This window comes from Uloborus diversus, chromosome 7 (assembly GCF_026930045.1).
Source record: "Uloborus diversus isolate 005 chromosome 7, Udiv.v.3.1, whole genome shotgun sequence".
NCBI lineage: Eukaryota > Metazoa > Arthropoda > Arachnida > Araneae > Uloboridae > Uloborus > Uloborus diversus.
This window is the reverse complement of record NC_072737.1, coordinates 52301066-52321792: the sequence shown is the minus strand read 5'-3', so window position 1 is coordinate 52321792 and position 20727 is coordinate 52301066. Positions and strand designations below refer to the sequence as shown.

Here is a 20727-nt window from a genome sequence, read left to right as displayed (position 1 = left end):
AACGCCTCCTAAATACTAAATGCCTATCACGTTCTCCCTTTTAACATAGAGCAAAAAGATCCCAGTTAGCATATTTTCGGAGTTCTGGCTAGTGCCAACTATCGAAGATCAAAAGCATTAGAAATTAAAAGCGGAGAAAACAATTGGTTAACTTCTAAATTTAAATTTTAAAATTAACCAATTAACGTTTGGAATTGTTTGGATCCATCGTCATAGCAACACCATCCATGTATTGCCGTCAGGTAGTAGCGTTGTTTGTGTACTGGCGGAGGATCACTTTTAAACAAATGTGATTGGCATTTAGTATTTAGGAGGCTTTTTACAAACTGATTATAACTCAGAGCCAAAACTAACTAGTAGCATGATATTATGAAAAATCAAAGATGAAAAGTTGTGCTAGTGCCATCTATGTGGCAAAATTAAATTTATATTCCTTTGCTTTACCCCATAAAAAATTAAATTATCCTTCCATCCTATTTAAGTTTTAGAATAGTACATTCTAAATTCTGACAGTTTTTTTGATAAGATTTCATTACGCCTTTAATTAAAGAAATTATAATATATAAATTTTTATATTTTTAAACTTTCACTTTACAGTTAATGTTAAAGAAAATCATCAACTTTTGATACCACCTTAAGGTTTTTTTTTTTTTTTTTTTTTTGGCAAAATTCGCAATTACTAAGGGATTTACCCTGCCTTCTGATAAATACCCAAAAAAATATTTACCTTCCCACATCACTAATTGCGTGTATTAAAAATAGTTTGAATACATTTTCATCATGAAATACCAGGGAGCAAATGCAAATGAGCAAGGCAGCAGAAAACAATATTTTTTTTTTTTTTTTGCTTATTAATGTGAAAACTGTTTCTATATTTGCCACGTTATCATTTAAACAGCAATAAAATAAATAAATAAACAACATCATAGTCTTAATAACGTCTTAGTAAATTCTTCCAAGCATCCCTCATGCTTCTTTTTTTTTTTTTCATTTTGGATATAACTAACTTAGATTGTGATTTTGAAATCCTGAAGTTCATCATTGAATTGCTTATACTTGCCAATTATGACATTGAAAAGAAAGATTCTTTGGTTCACGATATGTTTCTTTCATAGTTTCATCAAGTCTTCCAATAAAAAAATATTTTCAACTGTGTAATACATAATGTATGTATCGATTTTACCAATTATTTCATATTTAGATTTTAAAAAAAAATCAGACTCACTTTTTGCATTTTTTTGTAAAATACCCAGTTTTTGGGTATTTACCCAGGCCTTGGGTAAATACCCGGGTAAATACCCAAAAAATATTTACCTACCCACTGGGTATTTACCCGATCCACATCACTAGTTTCAACCAGGGCTGTGGAGTCGGAGTCGGAGTCGAAGAGTCGGAGTCGGACTGATTTTGGAATAAAGGAGTCGGAGTCGGAGTCGTTGGAAAACATGCCGACTCCGACTCCGACTCCAGGCTTCTTTTTTTCTTTCCTTCTCACTGACTCTCCTTGCATTTTTTAAAAATTGATTACCAATTGGTTCGATTACATGTATAAAAAGATACTAATGAGAAAATAACTGCCATTATGGCAATCAGCTAGCTTGAATGCTTACCGAACTTTCTGTAGCCGTCCCCTAGTTTGCTTGCTTTTTAACTTAACTAATAGCAACTGTCAGCAAACGGTTTTGTTGAATAACATTTTCAAGTAATCACTTTCAAATAAAAATAGAAATATAGTGTTTTGTTCTATCTGAGTTTAAAATAGTAGAAGAAACGTAACAAATTAATAAGTCGACGCCTGTAGCTAAGGTTGAAACGTTTAAGTGTGATCGGCAAATTCAAAGAAGTTCTGGCTCGAAAGCACGAATCCAAAAGATTCGATGAAATAATCTAATGTTTTTTTCTTTATTAAGACTATTTCTGTAAGCTTGGTTCTCACTAAAAAGTATGGAACAAAATAAGTGTAAAAAATTTCTTGATTACAACACTCAAGAATTGCAGTTAATCTTAAAATCTTCATATTTAGGTTAATTCTAAAGCAGCCAATAAAATTTAAATTAAAAATTTAGCGAAGAAGAAATATAGGTATAGTAAAAGCTATTCGTACAAATTTGTATACCGCCGCGTTTTGTGTAAAATTAGCTCCTGACGCATATGTGCCCTATTTTCGTTGAAATTTTATTGATGAAATATAATTTAAAATATATTCGTGAAAATTTTCAGAGTTAAAGTATTTATATTTTGTATAAACTCTGAAATTAACTTTGGGTGTCATCTACTAGATGGATGTAACCAGGGGCAAACCACTCCCTCTCAAGAACTTGGATTTAGAAAAAAAAGTTTTTTTCTCTCAAGTTACAGCTTTCAAAAATCGAAAGCACACGATTTAATCAATATATATTTGTTAAACATTAAAGGGGGCAAATTACAGATAATCATTTTCAAAATTTTTAAAAGGGATTTTTAAGTCATCTCACTTTTTAACTCGTAACTATTGGAAAGTCTGATTTTTAAATTGAATTTCTAACGTTGTATGACGTCTTGGGTTTATAACGTTGTATGACGTCTTGGGTTTACAATAAAAAACAAAATGCTAAATTTTCATAAAAAGGAATTAATATTTCAATCTCTGTTAAGAGGTTTTCCCTCTTCCCTTGAATGGAGAGAGGGAGTTTAAAAAATACAATAAAAAAAAATAAAAAAATCCGGAGTCGGAGTCGGAGTTGGAGTCGGAGTCGGGCGTTTCAAAATCCAGGAGTCGGAGTCGGCCATTTTCCTTCCGACTCCGCAGCCCTGGTTTCAACTAAAGAAGAAATTTCCTCATATGGTTTAAATGCCTCATACTTGTAAGTGCAGTGTTAAGATGATGCTTCTGCTTCCAATGTGAAAGGGCAGTGCAGTGTGACTGGTCCGATTTTTACGAGAAGTTTCTTGGTATTTTGAGTTCATTGTTGCGCTCATATTTTAAATATACAGGGTGATTATAATTAAAGTTCCAATTTCAAAACGCTGTAAAAATAAAGCCACTGGTCAGAATGACGTCAAACTTCAACGGAATATTATCGAAGAAGGGGGAAAACGAATGGCAGAAGAAAAATAAACATTTGGAATTTTTAGCAATAGATGGCTCTGCAGGTGTCAAAATATGTAAATCAAAACACCTGTCATACGCACTACTCATTGAAGTTGCCATTTTCCTACAGCCAAAACATCCCGATCACCTGATCTTATACCGCATGACTTCTGGCTATGGGGCTATCTGAAAGCTGTTGTGTTCAATGCTCCGATTGCAAATTTTGCTGAGCTGAAGGCACGCATTGCGCAACACATTCTAAACTTGACCCCGGAAACACGTCGATCAGTTGTGGAACATGCTGTTTCTCGATTTCAACTTGTTACAGAAAACAAGCGGGGGACAGCATATTGAACATCTTTTGTGCCAGTCTCACGAAAATTAAAGACCGATTTGATTTTTACTGATGCTTTTTCTGCGGTTTTTGGCCTCAGGACAATTAAAAACCGATTTAATTAAATTATGATGCTTACAGCGCCATCTATTGCTAAAAATTCCAACTATTTATTTTTCTTCTGTCATACCCCTTCGTCTTCGATAATATTCCGTTGAAATTTGATGTCATTCTGACCAGTAGTTTTATTTTTACAGCGTTTTGAAAGTGGAACTTTAATTACAATCACCCTGTACGTTCAGTTAGTGAGTGAACATTGATTCCTCCTGTTAAAAAGCATATTTGAGCAGTTCAATACATTGTATACTTTCATGGAAACTTCTTACAAAAGACACGCTATTTTTGAAAAAAATTCGTGCATCAACAGATACTTTTGCAGGATGAGGTACAAAATGGTCTTCAAAAGTTAAAGCTAGAACTCTTGATCGAGCTCTTATTAAGAGCTTCTTGTTAATTTGGATTTATTGGACGTATTAAAAAATAAATAAATAAAAAAGTGACAAAAATCCACATGATGATGCAAAGTCAAATGATTGACTCAATACTTTGTATCAAATAATAGATTCATTCAGTTTCTAATGAAATTAACACAAGATTTAGTGATAAATCTAAGTTCAATATTATATGTGCAGGTTATTGAACAAGATAAATAAAATATTTCAGTTACAAGTAAAAGTTGTTGAACGAAGCAAAAAGAATTGTTTTGCGAAGAGCCAGTGTACTTCAATGATGAAAAATGAAGATTAGAGCACAAATTTTAAACTTGCATGTTTTTTTTTTTTTTTTTTTTTTTTTTTTTTTTTTTTTTTTTAAAGAGGAAAATTTTAAAGATGCGTTTTCTAATATAACTTTGTAGCTTCAATTATTTTTTTCACCGATTCCAATCAACTCAGCTAACTGTGAAAGATCATTTTCATATCTCAGAAGGTTAGAGAATTTTTTTTTTTTTTTTGGTGCATGATGGGACAAGCGAGACTTTCATCTTCAGCTATACTGCCAAGAGCGTGCCGCTGTATATTGACGGAATATAGTACCAAGATTTCCTCTTCTTCTGGATTCCAAAAATCGTGCATTAAACATTTACTTTAGAAACGGTAGTATTAAGATCTTTTCTGTTATAGCTGACTATAAAATAAATTAAACGTGTGGATATTAAAATTTGAATTTCTTTAATGACCTTACTTTTAAAAAAAATGTACTCGCATTTTATTCCACACTGAGAAAATTCATGTTTAAAAAACTCGACCCCCCAAATGAAATGTTGAAATGCCGCCCCTGCATCCCTGTGATGGGTGTCCAGCAAGAAACATCCGGTCTTTAGTAGGGGATATGATCTCCCCCGACTGCTAGGCAGATTTCACAGCGTCTGCCCATACTGAGAATGAGGGTGTCAATGAGTTGTTGAGGCATTGCTGCCCATTCGTCTTGCAGCGCCAATCGAAGCTCCCGAATGGTTACTGGTGGTAAGGTACGAGCTGCCAAGCGTCTGCCTAGAAAATCCCATACATGCTCGATGGGATTGAGATCCGGAGATCGTGCCGGCCAATCCATACGTTTAATATCCTCACTCTCTAAGAGCTGTTCGGCAGCTACTGTGCGATGACATGGTGCATTGTCGTCCATAAAAAGGAACTGCGGACCCATAGCGCCTCTAAAAAGACGCATATATGGAAGAAGAATCTCGTTACAATAACGGGTCCCGTTGACTGAACCTGCGTCGAAGATGTGAAGGTCTGTACGACTACCAAGCATGATGCCTCCCCAAACGAGAACACCGCGACCTCCATACCTGTCCCTTTCAATGATGTTCGAGGGATGATTGCGGCTTCCCCGCTCTCTCCAGATGAGTATTCGATGAGAATCGCTACTCAGACTGAATCTGCTCTCATCTGTCTCTCCAATTCCAATGTTCCCGGCACCACAGAGAACGCCTTCTCCGATGGGCAGGCGTTAGAGGTACACACCGTATAGGGCGTCGAGCAAACAGACCACCACCGTGCAGTCTTCTGGTCACGGTAAAACGCGATATCGGTCGTCCAGTCGCCTGTGTCGTGTGTCTAGCGATTTCTCCCGCTGTCTGCCGCCTGTTTCTTCTGGCCTGTCAATGATTTTGGAATGTACACTTGCCCCTGAAAACATTGAATGCCTCCCCAACGTTCTTAATTCTTTTGAATGTAATAATTATGTTTTCCCTTATATATTTGAAAGCATAAAAGCAATAAGTGAACCCAAATGATTATTAACGCAGCTTATTTTTAGCTTTCTATGTTCCTTATTTCACATCTTTTCACATTCATTTTCATTCCTTCATAATATTTGAAATTCACTGCAAATAAATTAGCCTCATCTATACTTTGAGTCTCATTTTCATTGGTAGAACTAATATGTGTTGTATTTTGTCAAAACATCTTTTGTTCATCAATAGATTCAATTTTTTTAAACAATGACAACTGGTCTTTCCTGTTATGGTATGATAAATTTCTAATGTCTTCAAAATAGTTTTCAATTCATAAAATTTTGTATCTATATGTTTTTGTCAATACAGTTATACACTTTATTTCCTCAGTATTCCTTATAGACACCTTTTTTTACTTAGTATCCTAGCTTGGAACAGTGTCCCAAGTTTGGAGGCGTATTTGGAATTTCTCAAAATTATGATAAATAGGTTCAATTGAATTAGTTGGGTGGAAATGAATTTGTCCAAATAAGGTGCGGTACATAACCGAGATGAATTGTGAAACAAATTTAAACTAATGCTGCTCAGTTAGCGTAGGTAACCAAAATTATTTCCATACTTAAAAATCGCATATTTTTTCGAAATTTTCAAAATCATAAAAATAACTAATAAAGCTGATACATCAGAGTTCAACTCACATAGCCTCAAGGGCGCCCATATGGGGGGATGGCAAGGGGTTTAAAGCCCCCCCCCCCTCTGAAATTAGAACTTCCTTGCTTTTAGTACTTTTTTCTTTGCAAAAATGTAAAAACATTTCTTCTCGAGCAATTAATGAATAAGTTATTAAAATTGTCAAATTTTAATATCTCTAATCTGTACTGAAATCGGTTTCTATGGGGAAAATATCTGAGCCCCCCCCCTTAAAATTTTGTATATGGGCGCCCTTGCATAGCCTGATAAGATAACTATTCATTTATTCTGCAACAACACTCATTTCTTACTGGTGAAATACCGGTTTGGTGTCGAAACTTCGCCGATGCATTACTTCGCGTGGTCAAACAAGTAAAAATGTCTTCTTTTTTTTGGAGGGGGGGGGGTAGTGTTCAATAACTTCCAGGAACGCATTAGACAAACACTGTATAAAAAACTATATTTTCATAATGAATTATTTGATTTCAAGTTAATTGTGTAAATCCTAAATGAATTTAAGTATAACAAGTTAATGAAGTAATAAATTGATATAAATTTGAAGATTAGATTCAAATTAATTGATCACTTTTCCTAAAACGATCAATTGGCTTTATAATAACAATTTAATGTTCTATAGCTAACTAACTGAAAAAAAATTTGATGATTAATAATTTTGTATTTCATTTTAATTTTTTTCATCATTTATTCCTAATTCTATTTTAAAACTAGTTTTTCAAAATTTGTGAGTAAAATTCAGAAGCGATCCCCCCCCCCCTCCTCTCCCAATTTGTTTTCCGCGGTGCTACTCATAATTCGCTCGCCTCTCCATTTGAACAAGGAACTCAATGATCGAAAAAAAAATTTAGAATTTTTAAATCCTAATTATGAGGAGAAGATGTCCTATGATATATGGATTCAGGAAAAAATAAAATAACAAATAAAATTTTAAATTACGAACTGCCATAAGAGAGATGAATTTTAGAAATTTGATGTTTTTTCGCAAAAGTAATCTTAAATAAATTTTAACATAGAGTATATAGGGATAAAGGGATTTTTACCACTAGTCGTTATAATGGAATGGACTTTATAATGTGTGATCCTTATAACGAGCGTCCACTGTTTATGTAATTTAAAGATTTTTTTCACATTAAAAATAAAATAATTTTATTTTAAGAAGTTTTATTTCAGATGCGAAAAGTAATCCACGCACGAAGTTTTGTTTGTGCAAAGTTTTGTACGCACGAAATTTTGACTACGCAAAGTTTTGTTCAGGCGAAGTTTTGGCCGCGAAGTATTGTCCGGCAAAGTTTCGGTCGCGAAGTTTTGACCCATTACCGAAATACCAACAGGTGTACCAGCCCTCAAAACTAAATTCGGCAAAATGTCCCAAGTTAGGGTACTGTTCCAACTGCGCACTTGACTTTATCAATTTACGATGATGTTTTCTACATGGCAGGACCAATTCCATTCTGTTTAGAGATATTTGGGGGCAAGCGAGATTGCTCTACTATCCACTGGACTCGTTTCTGAGTGGCAAATAATCATGAAAAAATTTCCACTATATTTTGCATTACTTGCGTTTTATGTCATACAAACTACATCTTAGCCAACTTAAGCGTCTACATACCATCCGTCAAAAGTACTACTTTTAGTCACTGAAATTGATAGAATAAGCAAAAAAAATAATAAATACCCAGAAAATATTTTTATTTTCCCCAACAGTTGTTTTTTAATTAATTTTTTTAAATGTACGATTTTGAAAACAAGGCGTGGTCTTGATGACGTCACAAATGATGCATTTTGGCGCATCTTTCTACCACGGTTCCACGTTATGATAATCAACAAGCGAATTAAAATTGCTCTCTGCGCTTGCTATCAACTATATCGTTGCCAATACACGTGAGTAAAGATGCGAATTAAATATTTTGGTCTGTAAATGGCAACACTGAATGGCATTTCATCATTTGTGATGTCATCAGGCAGAAAATTAAACAATGAAAGCGCACCGAGTTAAGTAATTTTTAAAAATATTAAACTTAAACAAATGATTTAAAAAATGGTCATATCCCATGTTTTTAAGCATACTCTTTCAGAAAAAAAAAAAAAATATTTTTAAAATTTCGGAAACGACCCCATTCTTTTATTCAAGTTATTATTTATTCTCTTATTTATTTATTTTTAGTTTATATTTTGATGGAAGATCGTTATTTGTACCTCGGTTATCTCTGACGTTTTAATCATACTTGCTGTAATTGGTTTTTGAATGACATGTTTGATAGTTAGGGTAATCAGTTCAAGATAACAAAAGGAAAACGTGGAAATAACCGCTTACTCACGCTATCTCTGATCAACCATGTTTTTTGTGACGAAGGAAAGATTATTTTGACATCAGGTAGACGTAATATAACTAAAACCTCAGCGCTGTTTCTTTAAAATGCCATTTGCTAAACACCTATAGTTAAATGTATCTTGCTTAACGTTTGTATGTATATCTTTGTGAGTGAATATGTGTGCACGTGTACATACAACAAAGACATACACTCACGTCTAAATAGTAATATATACGTATATATATATGTTACCGTTAAAGTATATAATGCAGTTCTTTTATAGAATACCTAGTTATTCCATGAAATAACTGATCGTGTCCGTTAAAGTGTTTAATATGTTATTATTTGACACTTTAGCTAGGTATAGAGCAAAATCCCGTAAGGATTTTAAATGCAAACGTTTCTCTATTTTTGCTTTCCATAAAACGACTATCTTTACTAGTATCATCGTTTTAAGCACCTTCATGTACATTCAGGAACATTGAAAATAGCACCCCAAGAAAGAAGAAAGATACAATCGCGAAATTTTGCATATGAGAAGAGTGACATCTGATATGCAAATGATCCAAGTTTGGTTTCAATGCGCATGACTGTTTTTAACCTACATTATCGGTGATATCGGGAAAAAGGTGTTATATAAACCAGCGCATAATTTAAGATTTGTAAATGTTACGATTACATGTCGGAGAACCTTAATGAGTGAAAGATGCCAGGTAGACGAGTTAGAAAACTCCCTTTAACACCAAAACATGGCAACTCCGTCTGCAATGGTGCGAAGTCAGAGCGATGTGGGATGTCACTGATTGGCAAAAGGTGGTGCTCATTGATGAATCTCAATTCGTTTTGAGGTCAGATGGTATCCGCGCACTGATGTGGAGGCGCCCTGGAGAAAGGTACCACTCCACTCATTCTATCACACGACACACTACCCGCACAGTGGGCATAGTGGTCTGGGAGGCTATAGCCTATGATAGCCAATACACTCTAGTTGTGGTACGTGGAACCTTAACGGGCCAGCGTTATGTTAATGACATTCTGCAACCACATCTAGGACCGTTCCTAAATGGCCTCCCAGGAGCAATTTTCCAGCAAGATAATGCCCGCCCGCAGACAGCTAGAGCTGCTCAAGATTTCTTACGTCCTTTTGAAACTCTTCTATGGCCAGCCCACTGCCCCGACTTGTCCCCTGTAGAGCATGTATGGGATCAGCTGAAGCGCCGGATGTCGCCGTGCTACTCTGTGCAAGATTTAGAAGTGGCTGTTCAAAGTTTTGGGGTTTATCTGTCTCAGAACGACATCAGACGTTTAATTAGCTCATTTTCGGATCGTATTGCAGCAAAAGGGGGGGGGGGGGAGGTCCAACGCGCTATTAAAGTAACCCTGTATTTATCTCATTTCTTAGCCTGTATAGTTTAATTGTCTAGATTTTCGCATCAAGTGTATCTCTCATCTGTATTATTCTGTACATTAAATTTCACTTCAATCCAATGGTTTCTTCTTGGGGCGCTATTTTCAATGTTCCTGAGTGTATATCTGCTAGGAGAGCAAGGAAAACTTTGTCTGGTTATGATGAACGGTATATTTACTATTCAAGAAAACAATAAAAATAGATTACATTTTTCTGACAATGAATTGGGGTTTTCATTGGATTTTTCGTTCGGGGTTTCAATGTTCATACGTTCAAAAATTGCGAAAATGCGTAAAAATTATAAGCCTTTTCGAAAACCATCACTAAATATTGAAACCCAGAAGATTGGCCAAAGTAGCCTGAATGCAATATTGGAACGCTTCTGTAAACTTAAGGAATGTGCTCGAAACCTTTAACTTACTAAAAGCTGTACTTTTTTTTTTCGAAAAAGAAAGCAATGACATTAGTTTTTATTTATGCTCTGTAGAAAGTGCCTGCTCGATGTCTTTGTCATCGTGAGGTTAATACAATAAATATGGATTTACCTAGGGGGGGGGGCTTTACCTAGAAAATTATGTTGGATGGATTAGCTGAGCAATCTTTAATATTCGACACGACTCTGAAAGAGGTGACAGAAACTCGGATGAAACACTAGATGACTCGCATGGCAGTGCTGTTAAGCACTGCCATGCGAGTCTGTGGTTAAGCTGTTCAAGTTTTTTGATTGTCTCTTTAAAGTGAGAGTTAAAATTAGCGAAATTATTCAAAGACTTTTAATGAGACTGAATCAATCAGCGTTCACCCCCTGCTGTAACGAATCAAATGACCAACGTTCATGAAGCAAAAAGGCAAATTAAATTGGATAGAGTAATACACAAATCAAACAGACATCGTTTTCGTCATAAATTTGAAGTTCTTCAGCAAAAACCTCTAACATGATCCCCAAAAGAAAAGATAAATCTAAATGGTGGTGAAGTTTTGGGAGATTTTTTTCTAAATGTCCACAATTATTTGACCTCGCAGTAAAACCAACAGCAGTAAAAGCCACATCACGCGTTTTCATCAAGCACATTATTTTTTGCACAAAAATCTTTTCCCATCCCATACAAGCGATGCTGCATAAAGACGCATTAGACTTTTTTAAAGTGCACTTTTGCGCACCAAACGGTAGTCGCTAATTGTGATGTAACTTTGTAGTACTCTACAATTGTTGTACGGAATTCAAGATAACGACTAATACATCCTAACAAAAACAGTCCTTCCTAAAAGCACAACTTTTTTTATTTGACATTTAACTTTTAGAAGAATAAAGTCGATTCCGCGGGATTGGCTCCTTACAATCCCGAAATCCCGCGGGACTGAAATTGGTACGCGATTGGAAACCTTAGTATACACACACATACACAATTTCTTGTGTGTCAATCCACACAAGTTCTTTAAAATATACGACTCATCAATAAACATCTTACAATCTGAATGCGTTCACCCGTACCTGGTTAGCTTACATACGAGTACAGAAAAAATAAATTTAAGCACTCTGCTTAAGAACTTATACTCTTTTGAAATCTTGAAAAGAAAGGTTAACTTTTATCACCGTCTTAAGGTAAAATGAGCGCGCTCTAAATCACTTTTCATCTTGACTTCTTTTCGAAACGTTCAAAAACAAGTTCATCTTTCATATCTCGAAGTCAGATTTTAAAAAATCTCTCCATTATCAGTGGTTGTTTTTTGCGCATGCACGACTACACAGAGCACCATACCTTTAGCCCTGTTATCATTCCTTTATCGGTGTGGATTTTTTTCTTTTTTTATTTTTGAACAGGAGTGGCATCTGACGACAAGTGTCTGCATTGCAAAATAACGAGAATTGCGCGATTTCTACAGCCAGCCGTACTGGATGATCAATTTTAAGCAAATTTGGTAAAACCGTAACAAGAAAGATGACTTGTGCGGAATGATATTGAAAATTTCGCCACCGTATGCCTCATAATTCTCAATAAACTAAGGTATTTGTGCTTATTTGTGTTTTTATGCAGTTAAAAATTGAAATTTCAGGCAGAGAGAAAAAGCTAGTTTGTATTTCTTTTTTCGTGCGAAAACCTCATTTCTAGGAGAGATAATGCAACAGATTGACAAAACGTAAAGCGACAGTTTAAAGATTTTTGAAAATGTTCTTTTTATTTGAGTGAATTGTTTAAAAATTAATTCTGTTCAATGTATCTAATCAGAATTAGCATAAATATTCCAAGGATCGCAGGTTATTAACCCTTAAGTGATGAGGTGGGGGGATCTTATGCCCCACAAGAATTGGACTGTTGCATTGAAACATTTTGTGATGTTTACATAGGATAAATGATGACTAGTTATGGGCATGCTTAAGGGTTTTTTTTTAAAATAATTTGGATAGAAATGTTACAGTTCTAGTTCATGGAAAAAACTAATTCTATCGGTATTAGAACTTAGAAATGGTACTTTTATAACTGTGATATTTTCATTGTTTTTGAAATAAGTTAGAATTAACTAAGTAAGGAACCATAACTGCTCTGTCAGTTATGGTCCCACTCGTTTAGTTACTGTTCTACCAACAACTAGCAATGGTCATTCTAGCTGAGTTCAATAACTTTCAGGAAATATAAAACAAAAAAAATATTAAACAACGTTAAGACATTTATTTTTCTTACAATATAATCACATTTCAAGTATCTTGACTTTCCAATTCGACAGGGGTGCCCCCCCCCCCCAAATATCGCACCCCCTCCAAAGCAAGAGCCTCCCCCAAAAAGGTGAAAATACCCCTCTAGACAACCCTCTCTTAAAAAATTGCAATGGTGCAGTCTGCGCCATGACCTCCCCCCCCCCAGGTGGGTAGCCATGAGTTCGAGCAACATCATGATTATGAAACGCATAACTGACAAGTCGCTTTTGAAAATTTCATCTGAACAGCAACAGAAATTAATGAATTAATAAAATTAATTTAATTATTCTACTGCTGCATTTTTTACTTATCGTTTGAGCAAAATTGAGCTAATGTTTTATCATCCATTCTAAATAATAATGTTGAGTAAGAATGGCCAAAAAATAAATTACGATCATATCTGCCCAAAACTAAAACTCTTACTTTTAAATGATTAGTTATTGGCACATTAATTTGAAACGATCTTAAATAGCTTAATTAATGGCGTAAATATCCGTATGTGAAGGGGAAAAAACTAAAGTATGAGTACATAACAATAAAACTGCGATCTGATGGGGGGGGGGAACAGCAATTTCAAGTCTTATCTTAAGAAAGAATCCCTTCAAAAATCTTAAATGCAAAGAGAATTCACTATTGGTGACTAAGAAGCATTAGCATTATAAATCATACTGTAGATAGAAACTTATGTTTGGAAAAAATGTTATGGGGGTGTTCTTGAACGATGTTATTTTGAAAATCCTCTGATGGTGTTCCTGGAATATATGTACAGTCGACTCCCGCTACAACGCGATTTGACTTACGCGAAATGGCTATAACGCGAATTTTTCAGGAGTTTTGAATTTTCGAGCTAACTCGAATTTTTCGTCCACAACACGATTTTTTAGAAGGAAGTATCGGCTTCGTTATTGGCTACTAAATATTGATTTCGGGAATGTTATTACATCCCTTTAAGCATCACTTACAGCGAAAGTTCTCACACCAAACTAGTCTTCGCATCGAGTTGTTAGCGCATCAAATAACCACTCAGCATCCTTCATTTATTTATTTTTTTCATTCTAATTATTAAAGTTGATGAAATATAATGGTACCTTATTGGCACCTTCATCTAAACTTTGTGAAGATCGGAAGAAAAAGTAAGCTTTTGATAGAATAATAATAAAAAAAAGCTAAGCTTCTCGAGATGCTGGAACAACTACAAAACGTCGACGGTAGCGCGACAATAAATATGAGTGAATCTTCCATATGTGCTATTAAAAGTCAAAACAAAAAGATATCCGTAAAAGTTCAGAACTTAGTTTCAATATTTAAGCTTGCAGTCTAGCGAAGTAAACATTATGAAAATTGAAGCTGCTCTTGTACTGTGTATTAAAAAGATCAGGAAGAGGGGCTGTTGCCACAAATTGAAACGTTGTAAAAGAAAAAGCGAAGCAACCGTATTTAAAAACGTATTAGACAAGATTAACGATCTGGTCATAGAGCATAAATTATCATTATCTTCATTTTTTTAAACCCATAAATATGTTACTGTATCTACTGAACAATACTATCATAGTGCAGCATTTTATTATTACTACATACTATGCGTACGTTGTTGTTTTATTTTATGTGTCCCCCCCCCCCATTGATCATTCATTTTGGGCATCTTAAAGTATTTCATGTTGAATAAACAGTTTTTTATATTTTTTTAAATACAGTAAAAATTCAGTTTTTTATGTTAGAAACTGAAGTGTATGGTTGAGGAATGCTTTAAAGCAGTTTAATGGGTGTTTATAAGTGTCTAAAAGAATTTGGTATGCTTCTAAAAAATTTGTATACATATATTTTCCACAACGCGAAATTGCAACTTACGCAAAGAGTCTTGGAACGCATCCCTCGCGTAAGTCGGGACTCGACTGTAGATTATTAACTTGATATTGACAATACAATTATTTGGATTTATATGGTCGACTCGGATGAGTACTATAAATGTTCCTGCAAATTTGGAAAAAATAGAATTTTTCACTTTTGTTAAAAAAATTAATTGGAAAGAAGACATATTTTTTTCTAATTAAATAAAATTTAGGAATAAGAGTTTAAAAAACATTGTCAAATCTTAACATTCTTCAAAAATCGTGATAACACTCGCACTTTTTTTTTTTTTTTTTTGATATTTCCTTCTTTACTTTGCTAAACCTTCGGAAGAACACGAGAATTTTTTGTTGGGGTTATATAAATGCCACCTCACCAATCACTTTACGAAAAAGAATCCTCACCGATTTAGGGTTAAGAAGAAATTAAAAAATTTAATCTGCTGTAGTGTCCATATTTATTTATTTATTTAAATACAATATTCAAGACCGACGAAAGGCCATGTCAGCAAAGTCGGAAACTAGGAGCCTGGCCCTTGAAAGGACCTGACTTAGAGTCAAAGTGGTATAAATTTTATAAGTTTTATGGAGGGAGGGGGCCTTGGCTTGGGGTCCAAGTGGTATAAATTTTATAAGTTCTATGGGGGGATGGAGGCCCGGCAGCCACAGTGACCGGCGGCCCTGACTATGTTATACACCAGGTTTCGTACGCTCCCTCAAAACTCCTCCAATACTCCTTCATTTAGGAAAAAATTTTGAAGGGCCCTTCAAACTCCGTCAAAACTCCTTCCTTTTTAGTTCAAAACTCCATAATCTTCCTCTATGACAGTAACTTAAAATACTTCGCTCGACAACTTAACTTCTCCACAAGGGCGAAGGTATGAGAGCGATTTCAATGCAGTAATTTCGTATATCTATTTTATTTATTTATTTATTTATTTATTCATAAAGATGTGATTTACAAATTGATCATAGAAGTCATAAAAGTTGAAGGTGAAAACATTATTAGATAACTAAGACATTTCATAAGTAAAGTAAAACATGCTTAAATGGTGCTTGGCTATTTTTTCAAGTTTTATGATAATTGTTTTTTCCTCCACCACACTCTCAGCAGCAAAAGTCAGTTTGTCTAATTATTATTTAACTATTTAAAAGTGCTTAAATGGGCGTACTATGTTAAGTGATAGTGTTTAAAAAAAAACAATTGTTTAGTAAATCGTAGTTATGATATTGTAAAAAGGGTTATCCACAAGTAATGCCATGCCTTGAGGGGAAGATAGGTTCATGAAATTGTGACAAGGGGAGTAGAGGGTGGAAAAAAGTGACATCACATTGTTATTATAGCAATATGTTTATAAAAAATATGACATGTGACAAGAGGAGGAGTAAGGTGAAGTGTGTCACTTTGTAAAAAAAAGGGGGAAAGGGGGTCAAATATGTTGAAATAAAGTGCGACATTGTTGGACAGCCCTTTTGTACGCCTTCAAAATCTCGTTTTACTCCTTCAAACCTCCTCCAGAACGCCTTCATTTTATTTCTGAAATTGAGTACGAACCCTGTAACACCTATTGGAGGAATGTAAATGTCTTAAAAATCCTTATGCATATGTAAATTAATTCACATACTAAGGGTGAGAATATGGCTTAAACTCGAGGATTCTGGCTGATCAATCCCCAACAACCCCGTGCTGCTGTTTGTGAACTATTTTCAAGTCACTTCCGCTTGAAAATTTACACAGGAAAAAAAATCAACAAAATATTTTTATATTTTTAAATAGCCATTTTTAATGCCAATTTGTGAATATTTTTCGTAAATTTGTTTCTTTTGAGTATTTTTGTGAGATTTTGTGTGTGTACAGATTTAGTTGTTTATGCATCATTTTCGAAATTTGCCGCCATTAAAAGAAGTGAAGTGAAGTTCCAAAAATAAGTCAATAAATGAGTCCATTTTTTTCGCAGTAAAATATAGATGTGGCTTTTTAATGAATTAGTGTTTAGACAGAAAAATGAAAATTGATTTTTGGATTTTTTATTACCCTCGAAATTTATGCATTTAAGTTTATCACAATATGAATCAAATGGATATTTAATACAAGTAATCATGTTCTCTTTCTGTAGTAAAGTTTTTTAAATTAAAAAATTAGTTTAGAGAAATTCCTTTGTCATACTTGTTGCCAACTTTGTCACTTTTTACTTCCTTTTACAAGAAAGGAAGTATTGTATTCGCAAAAAAATTTTCACTCAAAAATCGACCTTAATTTCCATTTTACTCACCCCCGAATGAATATTGAGTTTTTTTTTCGACTCGACCACACGTGGATAAGTGCCTAAGAATGTATAGACACGCGAAATATCCATAAGAACGATTCCCGAGATAATTACAACGAATTTTCTCGTGACGTCTGTATGTACGTATGTATGTATGTATGTGCGGATGTGCGTATGTATGTCGCATAACTCAAGAACGGTAAGTCCTAGAAAATTGAAATTTATACGTAGACTCCTAGTGGGGTCTAGTTGTACACCTCCCCTTTTGGTTGCATTCGGTTGTCTCTAATGGGGACTTTTGCCCCTTTTTGGGGGGAAATCATTGTTAATTTCGGTGTAAACTCAAGTGGTGTTATAATTTGGAGGGGACACTTGGCGATATATCGCCAGTCTTTTGTTCGCCAAGTTTTGTCGCCAACTTGGTGACAAATTTGGCGATTTTTTAAAAAAAAAATTGTTTTTATTTGGCCACTGTTGGTGATTTTTAGAGAGTAAACTATTGAATCACATTAAAATTGCCAGTAATGGGGAAATGACATTAAATTGGAGTAAAAAGAAGTCATGTGATCGACACATCAGCTCGTTTTTTTCTCGTTTAAATTCGATTGTTCCGAGATTTGTCTTTTATGTTTTTCCTTTAACTCTTGAAACTACCTCTTCAGCTAGGGTTTATTTTCTATGTTAGGAAAATCATAACTGGACAACACCTACTCCATATCTACGTGAAATAAGATACGATTTGACATTACTCCGTGGTTCCCACGAGAGCAAACTGCACGATTGAAATTTTTAAGGGGTGTTTTAAGGGGTAGTTTTCTTTTTGGGGGGAGAGGGGAGGCTCTCATTCTAGAGGGGAACTCCGTAGCAACTGAGAGGGGTAGCGCCATTGCTCTTGGGAGCATAAACATTCCTGCATTACTTGTAAACATTTTTGTTAAAGTTGTGATTTTTGATCAGTTCAAAAATAGGAGTATTTTGACGTCATTCCTAAAATCGTGGACTTTTCAGATGAAAAAAACAAAACAAAAATGAGAGAGTAAGGAATCTGCTGAAGTTAATTTTTACCACGAGTAATTAATTGTTGTACCTGAAAGAATCACCTAAACTTTTTGCTAATGTCAATTAATTAATTTCAGACTGCAGATTTGCAGGATGGATCTCTGAACAGCATCTCTAAGTCCACAACCCTGTCATGCGTCATCTTCTGTCATTATTTATATTTGCTTTCATCAGTCTTACAAGCGGCCAGCAGTATGCTGAACGTAATCCCATTCCCGCCGACACGTTGCCCATTTTGGACGATTACGATTACGATGCAACGGATGGATACGATTTCAATGACGAACAGGATATTTACCGGTGGAACATCAACGATTACCCCCATCCAAGAGAAAATCCACGGTATTGTAACCGGTTAAAGCCTTCCAATATTTGTGATCCAGATTCAGTGCTGGAAAAAGAACAAGGTTGGTATATTGGCTGATTTGATTGCAAAAAAATAAATAAATGGAAATAGTTAATGGCCACATTCACCAATTAGATTGGAGTCTTTTAGTTCGATACCTGAGCCGTCGATCAAAGCCTTCTTCAACCAATCAGAGAACTTCAATCGGCAGTTCGGGTGCCTGATTTATAGAGTTAGAAATAAGAGAGTTTTTTAGGATCTTAATTTTGTAGTCTGAGAGTTAGAAATAGTAAAGTTCAGATCTTAATTCTACGGTTTGACTCACTGAGTTAGGAATAGTATTGTATCATATAGCGCTATGGCCTGACAGATGCAACGCGACTGTTGAATACTGTCGTAAATGCTTGAAAGCTGCTATTGTATATCTAGTTAAGGTATGATTGTTTATTATTTGTTGAAACTATACTTGACAAGCTTTTATTGTCAAAAAATAAAGTAAAAGTTAATACGACTGCTTATTAAATTGAAAAAAAAAAAGGAAAATGTGTATATAAACTAAAAGATGCGCCTGAACATCGGTTCAATTAGATACAGCTATTTCGGTAAAAATTAGCAAGATATACCATGAAAATATTAATAGTAACCTTAGTGTAGTAGAGCCTCATGTGCCCCTCTTTTGTATTTTTTCAGTTCATGAAAAACATTCCTTCTTTAGTTTCCTTAAAATCTAATTTACCCACAGTGCCTATTATTCTGTATTGGAAATAAGGAATTTATAAATTCCTTTGAACTTTGATATTACACAAGGAAATGTTTTGTGAACGAACAGTTTAATTTTCCATGATAGATCATTAATTTTGTATCGTTTCAATTGATTTAAGGTAGGCGAACACTCTAATTTTCGAAAAAAGTCGATTTTGAGATTTTGATAAATTTAGAGAGCCCCAATGATATTCTTTCTATATGCAATTTATTTTAAATTTATATATCAATTATTGAGAAAACTAGAGGAAATTTACTATGCTCAAATGCAGCTTTTAATTGAAATTTGTTTTTTCTTTCTTGATTTTCACATAACCACGTTTTCGAAGTTTTTATTTACATCGAAAGCTCAAGAGAAAAAACTATAAATTCTATTCATTTGAAACTTAGCAAAAACGGTAATTGAACATATTTTTTTGATATAAACTATAAAAGCTAATGTAATATGTGGTAAATGCAATATGTGGTTTTGAAATAATGATCAATTAAAGTTATAGGACAAAAAGTACGTTTTTCGGGGGAAGTTTTCAAACATTTACTCATAAAACCTGTTTTTAGTTAATTATTTCCAAATTGGAGGTTCATATTGCTCTTTAGTATCTAACGAAGATATGGGCACAAATTTTTTTAAAAATCATGAAAAAGTGAATGCACTGGAAGTGTTAAGAAAATTGCAATTTTTGCTAAAAAATGTCTTTTTTACTAAAATAAAAACCTTTAGAAACAAAATTGTAAACGAATAAATAGTCAAATTTTGTTATTTAGCTCATATTTGATTATTGTTTAAAGTTTTAGAAATGGGCAATGAATATTGAAGGAAACAATATTTAGGGTGTTCGCCTACCTTAAAGAGTGTATTGGTATAGAATGCAACGATATTAGAAGTAAGTTCTTTTGCATTTTTCTTACAAAATTGATTTTTCTTGTAATTCCAGCGGACAGATTAGATTCATTCATTAAATCCCTATACCAGGAAACTCCTTGCATATGTGACACTTGTGAGCCAGGCGAAGGAGGAATAGTGATAGGCATCGCTTTGCTGAAACACATGTACCAGCCATACAAGTAAATTGCTTATGTTTTGTATTGTGACGATATTTTCTGTTCCATAACGTGCTATGTAAGATAAAATCTGACGTAGAATTTGAAAAAATATAATTTGCCGAAAATAAACAAAATTGTAAAAATTCTAATGATTGAAAAATAATCAAAATGACTATGAAAAAAAAAGACCTGTTGAAAGATCAAAATAGAGGGTGAAAAGCAAATGGGGAAATTCCAAAGAAGTAAAACCATTAAATGAATGGTTAAATGAATGAAATACCAACGTTTTGATACACAAAAATTCCAAATTAATGCAGACATGTGTTTCGATATTGCCAGGAACACATTTTTCAATGCAACGAAATGTGAGCTTTTTGATACAAATTGTCCCGCTCGCACCATCCATCGTCTCGGGCAGCCCTGATGTTACATGCGCACTCTCCAGAGAGTGTTACGATGTCTGGAGCATGTGCAAATGATGTCAGGGTGGCGTGAGATGGGAAAGAAACGTTTTCTGAAATTTCGAATAAGGTAAAAATCTAATTACTGAGGAGAAAGCGCTATAACCAAAGAAAAGATTTCAACCTTTTTCTTTCAGCGAAAATCCAAATGCACTGAGGCATTGTTTTTTATTTAATG

At 34.4% G+C, this 20727-nt stretch overlaps 1 protein-coding gene across 3 annotated transcripts in view; it reads left to right on the top strand.

The window, feature by feature from the left end:
• Positions 1-20727, top strand: part of LOC129225608 (uncharacterized) — a 65329-nt gene that overhangs the window by 19427 nt on the left and 25175 nt on the right. For 2 of the 3 annotated variants that reach the window (XM_054860070.1, XM_054860072.1), the window contains 2 exons: positions 18014-18343; positions 19980-20109. In XM_054860070.1, coding sequence (XP_054716045.1) covers positions 18070-18343; positions 19980-20109 — 404 coding nt within the window. In that variant the 5' untranslated portion in view covers positions 18014-18069. Of the gene's footprint in view, positions 1-11928; positions 12075-18013; positions 18344-19979; positions 20110-20727 lie in introns of those variants that run through there. The other variant, XM_054860069.1, reaches the window with a different exon arrangement.